The sequence below is a fragment of the Gastrolobium bilobum genome, unplaced genomic scaffold, assembly GCF_033153095.1.
Source record: "Gastrolobium bilobum isolate Gb01-03AN ecotype WA unplaced genomic scaffold, APGP_CSIRO_Gbil_v1 utg26114, whole genome shotgun sequence".
Lineage (NCBI taxonomy): Eukaryota > Viridiplantae > Streptophyta > Magnoliopsida > Fabales > Fabaceae > Gastrolobium > Gastrolobium bilobum.
Genome location: NW_026896896.1, coordinates 131,973 through 142,995, shown reverse-complemented (window position 1 = coordinate 142,995; position 11,023 = coordinate 131,973). Strand labels below are relative to the sequence as shown.

The following is an 11,023-nucleotide window of genomic DNA, read 5'->3' as shown; positions in this document are numbered from 1 at the left end:
TGTAAGATAATTTTCTTTTCTTTTTCATTTTCATTTAATTTGTTTCTTTCTCATTTTCTCTTATGTTTTCTTAGCTTCATTCTAGTCATTACAGTGAGATCTTTTAAATTTGAGTACGCTCCAGGAGGAGTGACAGATAAAATATGGATGCAAATGGAGTGATTTTTGCAAGGATAAATGACGAAATAGATCCTCATAATTAAAATTTCACATGATAAGTTCATATACTAAAATTTTTATGTTTATTTCCTTTTTTATAATTATTATATATATGTGTCTTATCAAAATTTGTGAGTATCTACAAAGTGACAAGATGATGTAAAATTTTAACTAGAGACCATAGTACTATGATTATTGTCAAAAAATAGAGGCATTGCTTTTAGAGTCATTGCCAAGTGGAAAATCATTTTCTTATGTTGTTAGAGATTGTTGTCTCATGTTGTTACATATCGAAATTTATGTTATCTTTTTTATATTTTTATTTTTTTAACAAGTGGTGGGATCTATCACTCGTTGTGTCTATAGCATAAGAGATGTTATCTCATGTGAAATCAGAAAAAACAAACTCTTCCTGAAATCACAAATGAAAGCCCATTATTACTTGCACGACGCAGCTTAGCTTTCCTTCATGTTCGTGATCTCTCTTTCCTTTCTTTGAGTGTCATTTGGGCCCGGGGAATGTGAAAGAGTGTTGGGTGGAGAATGCAGGCAGTGGGAGAAGCTATCAATTCGAAGGCAGAGCAAAGAGGGATCCATGGAATGAGAAGCCATAAGTAGGAGCATGAGAAATGTCCTCTTGGAAATCATCTCAAAAAGTTAGTTTTCTTTTGCCTCACCACAAATCACATAGACACAATTGCAAAAGCACAACAATAAGTAAGGTTTGCTTTTTTTTTTTCTCTTTTTTGATACCAACTTGTTATTCCTCCTGTGACTCTGTTGACCCTCACCCTCCCCATCCCTTGGCGTTACTAGACCTTTTGTAATGTGATTTAAAGTATCACAGAAAGGGTACCGACAATAGGTGTATGCCTAGAGTATCTGCCAATGCTTAAGAGGATTGTAATGAAGTGAAGGATAGCTTATACAAACTGTAATTCAAGACTTAACTCCTGAGGAACAGTCTCTCTATAAATAGCAATTCGAGATTGAGTTTGGCAATGCGGGTCACTTCTATGAAAAAGATTATATTTACAATTTATTTTTGTTTACAACTAAATCTTAATCATTGATTTTCGTCAATCTAATAGTTATAAATTATTAGGTCATATTCATTAATTATTTATTAATTCTTAATAAATTATAACTGCCAAATTAACAAAAATCAATAGTTAATATTTAATTGTAAAAGGTTGTACGCAAAAATATGTTGTAAATATAACATTTCTCAATATATATATATTTGTGAAAATACATATCTTTAATATTTTCTACTTTTGATATGGAAAGTTTTCTTCTAAAAAAATTCCTATGTAAGGTGCAATAAAACATTTTGTAGAAATATTTTTCAAAGTTTGGTGTAATAGTAAATACTTAAAAGGCAAGAATTTAAACCTTCTGTCTCTCGGGGCGGACAAAGATTTATCGTAGACAGTAGCTTGGCTTATGTTATCAAGTCCAAGAAATTATGGAAACCTGATCTGACATCAGAGATTAATGGACAGTTAGGACTTAGAAACCTCCTGAATTGAGGTGAAAGTTATGGGTTTAGTTTCTTGTTTTCAAAGGTGGACGAAAGTGATCCTGAAAACAGGAAACTGGGTCAATGAATTCGGACACCGGACACAATGAATGATTTATTTTATTTTATTTCTTTTAACAGTCTAACCTCCTTCCAATGAATCTATATACAGAAAAGAACGGGGTTTCCATATAAGAATCATGACTAGGAAATTCATGCATTCCACATACTTGAAAGCAGGAGCCTCCCAAACAAATAATGAGGGACAAAGCCATCACTCAAAAGCTTGCAGAGTTGGGATTTACAGGGGGAGTTCCTGGAGGTCTGCTGTAAATATTATCAAAATGAAGATCAAATTCTCCTGCCTCTAAGTCATCTGTGCAAGTTGTTCTAGATAATCTGTGATAATCTCTCCAGTACAAGCGTTGTTCTTGATCTTGATCCTCTGACCCTCTATCAGAAAACTTGTCATAATAATTATATGTTGTTTGGTGATTGAAATCAGGAGGCTCAAAAAAGCTTGTCGGAGCCTGTCCACCCTGTTGGTGACTTCTAGCCCACCAATGACTCCTGTTACCGTGGGACAGTTCATTAGAATTTTGATCCTGAATTAGGCTTTCCCTGAAGATGGGAGCTGATGTGGAAGCCCCAAGATGAGATGAAGCCCGATCTTCACAATACTCGTTTGAGTATTCTTCATACCCACGTTCATTCTTTGTCAAGTTGGAGGTCATCCAATTCTCTCTGGAATGATGCTCCATTTCTCCAAATGGTTCTAATGGAATCTCTCTCAAAGTAGCATCATGAGGTCGAGATGTATAGTACCAATCAAGAAGATATGGATGATTGTTTTGGTTGCCTTCAATCAACCACAATGAACCCAAGTGATTGCCAGTTACAAAAGTACTGTATGGCATTTCCCTGGATATAAACCGGTTTCTGTCTCCATTGCTTTCCATGTTGGGACTACCCCTCCACATTCTAGGAGGAGAAAATGCAGGTCTGTTTCCATGTACTGGTAACTTTTGCTCTCTGAATGTTCTGAGATTTAGCAAAAACCGCTTCCCCTGAGCATTTGGTTCCCATGAAGGGTAACTACTCTGAAAGCTGTAATGAAAAAAATAAATAAATCATATTGGCACAGTTCACATCTGTGTTCGAAAACAAATTTTCGATAGTAAAGGAATTCTGAGATAAGTTGCCCAAGCAGCTTTATTTATACAGACTAAAATCCAACTATGGGAGTAGAAACATCAATTTACTTTGTTCTAAATGACAGACCAAAAATTTTCCTTTCTTGCTCCTCCTTCGACTTTTTAAAATTATAATCGTTGTCTTTATTTCTTGCATGATCTTCATTTACCCAAAAGAACCATTGGCAACATTAGCAAGAGAATTACAGCATGGAGATTAAAAGTAATGGAGTTAATTTCAAGCTTATGAAGATATAAATTTTCCAAACAAAAAAAGTAAAAATTGTAAGATTGGAATAGTGAGAAACTTTGGAGGTGTTATCTAATGGTTGGCTCGTTGAACTATCTTCATGATTTACCCAGCAGTATGCAAGAGAAAGACTTGGTATATCAATTTTTGTTCTTAAAAAAAAAACACTGGTTTCAAAATCATCACAACAATAATGGAAATAATTTTTAAACGCAGAAACAGATATATGGATAACTGATGGAACTTTTTCCTTCCTATAGCTAAGGAAGTTAGAAAATTCTAATTATCTGTTTTCCAATTAATTCAGTCATTTTCCTTCTTCCTCCACCAAAAAAGAGCAACGTTTACTCCATTGCAACTGCTATTAAAGCTTGAAGGCAGGATAAAAGACAATTGAAATAAAAGCAGTAAGAGCTGAGAGATTAATTGAAACAACCTCAACGAATACACAATGTAATAGGGCTCTGTTAGATTAGGCTTATAACAAGTTCTGCCAAGACCATACCTCAACAATGATTTCTCCATCTTCCCCTGGGAACTCCTCCGGCTACGAGGTGCATTGCATGGGGAACCATAATGACTGTTTCCATGCTCTTGAAAATCGAAGGTGCTAAAACTGTGGCAACATCAGGCATATAACAAAATATAATTAACATTTTTTGCCATTAACACATGAAACATGAGAACCCCCCAAAAAAATTAAAAAATCATAGATGCCCCAAATAATGGCCAAAGGTGATGGATGCAAATGAAAAGGATGAAAATCAATACATTTCATGCTAACCTGCAAACATGACCGACACCTTCAACATTTACAGTGAAATCAGCAATGAACTGCAATATATCGTCAATCCGCTGCAAAATGGAAAACCACATAATTAATACTTCATCCTAGATTGCATATAAATGAATTTATCTCCAAGAACCGAAATGACCTTCGGGACGATAAACAGAAGTAAATATGGAGTGAGAAAAATTGAGGCCATCTCCTCAAGTAACATAATTCCAGTATACTGCACCACACACAAACATAAGAGCATAAGAAGTAGTATTCAAACCTATGCTACAGTGTAAATAAAGAACAGATACAGGTCTTTCAAGCATAATGGGAATGCATTAAACAAACACCGCAGGTAGAGTACCTGGAATAAGGTTTCAAACTCGACGCGGACCATTTCAGAACCTTCTTTACCTCGCCATCTCTTTGGCATATAATGTGTTTGCTGAACCACCATAGATATTGCTCCCTCAGGGTCTAAGACCAGAAGTTCATTTGTAACAGCAGCCCGGCTAATGGCAGTTATAGTTCCAAAAACAGCAGCATACCAAAACAAGTTCCGACCAAATATCTGTATTGGTTTTTCATTTAAAAAAAATAAAAATTCCTTAATGACTGTCATGGCATTATGTATAAGATAGGCAAAATTAACAGAAATTCATTACATGGCCCTCTAGCAGAGACTCCTCAAGAAAAGCAATGATGATCAAAATTGCAGCAAAGCCACCCGATACAAAAGAGATAAATTTTGCAATGATAGATATGATAGGTGATGGAAATTGCTTGAGATAATCAGAAGAATGCAATACACTGTTATTAATCCGATGCTTGAAGAGATGGTCCACCTATAACACAAGTTATTGATAAACTTTAGCATAAAAGTAAAAGAGTACAAGTAAGATTTTAATAAAAAAGATAACTAGGTGCGATAAATTCAAACTATTTATAGTGAATACTTAAAACCACTTTCAAGCAATTAATGCATTTATCACAAAAGTACAAGAGAGCACATATACAACATAAGATTTAATCTCCAATAAAAACCACTCTCCGTTAAACCCAACTAACGAGTGTAGGGTGGAGGTAATCCTTGTACGCAGCCTTACTCTTGCATAATTGCAAAGAGACTGTTTCCTGGATTCGAACCCAGGAAACAGCCTCTTTGCAATTATACATCTGTTACAGAAAATGTCATATACAACTAAAATGGCCATTATTTGGTAATATATAGGTTCTCTTCAAATAACTACTGTTAAACAAGTAATATAAATCTGTTACAGAAACTTATAATTCACTATCACTGTTTAATAGAGAATTAAAGACCTGATACAAAAAATATCACGAGGACAGGCAAGCTAATGACTAGTGACTAGAATAATATCATCTTTCCAGGAAAGTGACAAGAAGGAATTCTTGGAAAATTATTTCCAGTTTGGGAAGTAGGAGCAATTAACCATTCATGTGGTTAATTAAGTCAATAAGTGGTCACTCATTAACCGCTATTCAAACATCACTAACCAGTTAAGTGGTTGATTGTACCAAAACTAGAAATATTTTTACCGAGAATTTCTTTCTTTTGATTCCCCTTTATTTTCAAATAAGGATTTTCATTAATAGTTGTTTACAACTTCAAATCTCTCTTCCACAATGATTTTTTTTCCCAATATGCAACCATTCATTGGCCTCCATCAAACAGCTTAAACTATTAGGAGAATTGGTCTTGGACATGGCTTCAAAGAGTTTCTGGTCCTTGACACCATGAAAGCAGGAAACAAGCTGGAAATAAAAGGAAGACCAAGAAAAAGAATAATGATACCTCATTGAATTCCCTAAAGATCCACCTCGACAAATTTGACCATCTTCGAGATGATGCCTTGCTTGGGTGATTATAAAATTGTTCAGCATGCCTCAGGAAGAGATATACCACCATGAATATGACAAGAAATGGAGAAAGTAAAAGCATTGAAAGCCCAACTACCACAAGCCTTTTCTGTAATGTCTTTGGATTTGACACAAAATCCCTTCTGACACAAAAGTTCCTGCAATAAATTTGTGCTTGAAGGAGAATATAAACATTGAAAAGAGTACAGTATAATGAACATTCTCATATGAATTACTTAACTGAATCACAAGATAACTCAATCTAAATGCATTCATGTGAAAGACAAATGCAAAATACAACAACAGCCAATTCCAATCCTACTATGAAGTTACAAGCACAATATCCAGAATAACATGAAATGTGTCTCTTAAGAGCCACCAAATAGCTAAAAATCAATCGTACATCCTGCATCTAAATAGTCATTGCATCCTTCAAACCACCATATCATTTTCACAAAATAGTTTAAAGAGAAAATTTGATGATTAACCCTTGAAGATAAAAATTCATACACATTATCAACAAATTATAGGATCAAATGATATTGATTACTCTGATTGTACAACAAAAGGTATTTGCATAATAATTAGCATACCGATCAAACATGTTCTGCAGGATACACCAATTCAAAGTCCACTCAAGAGTTTTCGTTAGTACTAAACAATGTTGTGGTCCATTAGGACTTGATTTCACTGTAGGACCAGCTCCTGGAACCCACTGTGAAATGGGGAAAGCAAGCACACCCTTGTTGAGCATTCCGATTAAGTAGTTCTCCTTCCGCATCAATCTCATGACCATGTCATGGGCAGAAAGATCCTTTACCACACAGAGTTGTCGAGAACTTTGTACCAGAACAACTTTTTCAATAATTGTAGCCCAGGGCATGGTTTGAATTTCATTGTCAGTAACATGGAGACTGCAAGAAAGTCATGGTAAGTTATAGCAAAAACATGTGAACCATGGAAAATTAACTATTTGCATCAATGCATTTTAATTGTTTATTATTCATACTTACCTGTTGAAGTAAAACTGTCGGATTTCCAGAGTATCCTTTAGTTGAGCAAAGAATCTCAAAAAGCAAAATAGCCAATAGATGGAAAATATTCCCAAGTATCCAACAATAATAGCTTTCGTAAGTGTTAGTGGAGTTAAAGGGTGTTGATGAAGAGCTTCCTTAGCAAGATCACAGGGCTTAATTCCAGATTCAACAGCATCCATCCCACACTTTGCATTGCGGAGCCCATTCCAATCAACATAAAGTAAAAAAAATCCTGAAAAACATATGGTGAACCCCAGACTTAGAAGTTCAACAATCCACTTTATAATGATGCACCATAGCCCTTTCTCACAGTAGTAGCTATAAAGCCTTTCAAAGAAAAGATCCAAATCAGCAATTGGTTCTACATGTACGCTTTCGCCATTAAGAAGTCCTGAAGGGCTCTCACTGCCTGGACTTGGGATCTTTCGATAATCAGACAATTCAATCTCTGGTGGAACATCCTGAAGCAAACCTGTTGTCAGAGATGATGTACCTTGTTGTTTCCATTTGAATATACTAAAAGCACTGGCACCCCTTGGCCTGCTAAACATTGTTCACAGACACTAACAGTAGGCATAAACAGCCAGTCCATGCCCCAAAGAACAAAATGGTTATGACAAGGTTCTACAAACACGACAGAACCAATATTAGAATCTTCCAAAGCTAAACATAAAAACAGGTATCACAAGAAACTATGCAGTTGTCATCGTATTCGCCAACGCACCTCAACAACAGAAAAATAATAAGAAGAAAAAATATAAATCACCAGCTAAATAAGGGCAACTCAACAAGGTCTTACATCAAGAGCTTGGAGTTGGCAACATAAAACATATTACCAATGGTATCTAGACCAAGCTTTCTAACAATGAATGAACATCTTACCTGATCATGATCTATCTCAGTATCAACACCAACATCCCAGAAAGATTTGAAGGGGGGCGCTACACCTAAATCATCATCATGAAACGTCAGCATCACACCATTTTCCAAAGGAATCTAAAAAACAGAAGCTCATGAAAGAAAGCTATTGGCAGTCCTGAGGGTTAAATAAGAATCAAAATCAGTTGCAGCAATTTTTGGTGTCAGTTTTGAACCCAATGGGCTGATAATTATAACTAAGGTACGTGTAGTATGAGTCAATTTGATGGAATGCCATACTTTCAACAATCTTTCTCTTGTAAAACTTTCCCTTATTAAAGATATCATATCAATTTCAAGTACTAGATGCTTATGTTTATCCACCTTAAGGCACAGGCTAAACTCTAAAGGATGACTATTTGTTGGTAGCAAATGATTTCATTGACATCAAGAATTTGCACAGAATTATAGCCTTAGACCGCTAAATTAAATTCATAAGACCATTGTACTTTGTATCCTAACTGCCATCTATTTCATTATAGTCTACCCAATAAAGGAAAAGCTCAGTTTCATCTCCCCTCCTTCCTACAACACAATCAAACGTATTCATACTCCAAGCCTAATGTTAAAGGATATGCAAGCAATGCACAACCTCCTCACTAACTAGCAAATTGGAAACACACATAATGCCAATCTACATATCTATGATAGCACTCAATTGACCATGCCTATCCCAACCCCACTACAAGAACATGAGCACACAAGTTTTATATCTATATAGCATTATAGATATAAAAATTAAAAACTATTTCGATGAAACAAAAAATATAAAAAAATAAATAAACGGAAAGAATGAAAGATGCTAAAACCACACAAACCCGTTGTTTCTAATCAGCACCAATATCATCCATCCAAAATGCAATAATTAAAGCATAAAGAATGGATTTTAAGCAAAGCAGAAAACCAAAAAAAAAAAAAAACGGTGATGGAAAGGAAACAGATAAAGTTAGGGACCTTGAACTAAGCAGAGAAGGTGGAAGTTGTTAGATAACGAAGCAGTAACGGAGGAATCGAATGAAGTAGTGGAATTTGAAGAAAATGAAGTGAAAGTTGAAGAATTTAAGAGAATGAGACACAAGTTCGGAGAAGAATGCAAGGGGAAAGAAGAATAAGAAGAAGAACATGAGGGGTTTTTTTTTTTTTTTGGTTTGAGTTGCGTAGAGTAAGACGAAATTACAGTGAAAAATAATTATATTAATTATTAATTAATTAATACGTATTTTTATAGACTTTGCGTTTCGGCTCTTCTGCTTCTCCTTCCTTCGAAGATTGTCCAATAGGAAAGCCGTGTTTGGCTCTCTTCTCATCTAAAACCTTACTCTTTCATGTACTAAAAAAATCTTACCCTTTCTCACAATCATATGCTAAAATTAAAAATTTTATCTGATTTATATTTAAAAAATAAAAACTTTGGCCTAGAGACCTGTTAGTCTGTTTAAACTTTTTAAACATTCAATAATTAAAAAAATATAAAATACTATGTTTTATTATTCAAAAATATTAAATAATAATTTATTTATTTTTAAATAAAATAAATAATATGATATAGCTGACATGTAGGTTTATAGACCCAACATCAACATGTAAAAGAAAATCTATAACCTACTTTCTAAATAGATTTTTTTTTTAAGCTTGAGCTAGTTCTATGTGATTATATATAATAGACCGAGTCGTAGGCACTTATTAGATCGGCTTTTCCATTTACAACCCTAATCACAATCAATAATTTCTTCTTCTTCTTTTCACTTCACATGTAAAAATTGTAATGTTCAACATAGTTGAAATTTGAAAATTTTACTGTAAATTTATTCCATTTTATCTTTGGTAGATTAAAAATATTCAAATTTTAACTAAAAGAAATAATAAAATAGCAAGAAAAAAATCTCAAATATTTATTCAAAATAAACCAGTCATGTAATGCTGAAATGAGGGGGCCAAGAGTCATCGTCCTCCTTCAATTTCAAAAATAACTACTTGTATCAAGAAATCGTTCTTAACATAAGGTGTCGTGTTATTATAAGAGTTGATTGTTATGTTTTTCTTTAATTTTATTAAAAGATAATATTATTTAAATTAATCTAAAAGATATATAAATATGAAATATTATGGAAAGTTTATTTTTGATAGAGATTACATTTAAACATTTAAAGTTGGTTTTATTTTTTAATTAATCTCAAATATATTTCATATTTATTTAAATATCAATATAAAATAAATATATCAGATAGAAATAATTAAAATATGATTTAAAATTTAATAAAAAATATAATTATATATGATAAAATTATTATTTTTAGTCAATTTAAATAAATTTGATATCTATTTTTATTTAAAAATTAACATATAATAAATACATAAGATAATAACAATAAAATTGGATAAAAAAAATTAAACACGATAAAATATTTTTATTTTCAAGTCAATCTTAAATAAATGCCATGTCTATGTAAATATCAATACATAATAAATAAATAAGATATGTATAATAGCTTTAGGATTTAAAAATTGGATAAAAAGTAAATTTATATATATTAAAATAGATTTTATTTTTTAGTCTATTAATAATTAATAGTAATCTTCGAAAAAGGATGAAAGATTAATTTCTTGAAAAATGTTTGATTACTTATATCTAAAAAGACATTGTTGTAGGCTATCAAAAAAAAAAAAGACATTGTTATAAAAACTAGCACATGTTCAGATGTAGAAGAATTCAATACTATGATTCAACATAGAACAAGATTTAGGTGAAATCATCTTGATTTTTTTAATATAATTATTTTATATTGTGAGCATTTTTATTTATACTACGTTATGTTATATTGTGATTTAAGTATTCTGAATATTTTTATTCAGTTATATAAGTTTTTATTTTAATTATAAATTTTAAAATATATATAATTTAACCGCTAAAAAAATCCTATTCCACCATTGCAATTGTATAAATTTATTAATTTGTAAATATATTTTTTTGGTAATCATTTGTAAATATTTTTAACTTAAAAACAAAAAAATTATCTTTTAAAATAAAATTATTGTGTTTACCCAAAAATAATTATTGTAATGTTATGTTAAATATTGTCAGTCAACCAGTGATAATCATGTGATTACAAATAGAAAAAAATATAAGGACTAAACTTTGTCCAAATAGGCTTATTTCATAAAATATTAATAAGTCCCCACTGGTTACTTTTTATAAGTTATTTTTCTCGACTTGACCGCTTTGTGAAAATCTAAAAAAATTGCCTAACTCAAATTGTTTTTAAAAGTTAAATTACATGAAGGCCT

The 11,023-nt window shown here is 32.4% G+C and overlaps 1 protein-coding gene across 2 annotated transcripts; it reads right to left on the bottom strand.

The window, feature by feature from the left end:
- Positions 1-1,830: 1,830 nt before the first annotated feature.
- Positions 1,831-8,860, bottom strand: LOC133302706 (autophagy-related protein 9-like). Of its 2 annotated transcripts, none has more exons than XM_061502519.1 (11): positions 8,693-8,860; positions 7,703-7,767; positions 6,797-7,444; positions 6,377-6,697; positions 5,719-5,941; positions 4,568-4,747; positions 4,267-4,473; positions 4,060-4,137; positions 3,909-3,979; positions 3,630-3,740; positions 1,831-2,788 (listed from the first exon to the last, which is right to left on the bottom strand). In XM_061502519.1, the coding sequence occupies exons 3-11, from the start codon at positions 7,369-7,371 to the stop codon at positions 1,960-1,962; spliced, it is 2,595 nt and encodes an 864-aa protein (XP_061358503.1). In that variant the 5' UTR covers positions 7,372-7,444; positions 7,703-7,767; positions 8,693-8,860; the 3' UTR covers positions 1,831-1,959. The 2 variants fall into 2 exon arrangements, with proteins under 2 accessions (XP_061358503.1, XP_061358504.1); XM_061502520.1 differs by having other exon boundaries at positions 5,719-5,926.
- Between the last annotated feature and the right edge of the window lie 2,163 nt (positions 8,861-11,023).

Excerpts from the sequence above, each read along its gene's own strand:
- LOC133302706 (XM_061502519.1), bottom strand. The coding sequence starts at position 7,371 with ATGTTTAGCAGGCCAAGGGGTGCCAGTGCTTTTAGTATATTCAAATGG. Across the intron at positions 6,698-6,796 it reads CGACAGTTTTACTTCAACAG|TCTCCATGTTACTGACAATG; the intron begins GTAAGTATGAAT and ends ACTTTCTTGCAG. Across the intron at positions 2,789-3,629 it reads ATGGAGAAATCATTGTTGAG|CTTTCAGAGTAGTTACCCTT; the intron begins GTATGGTCTTGG and ends TTTTCATTACAG.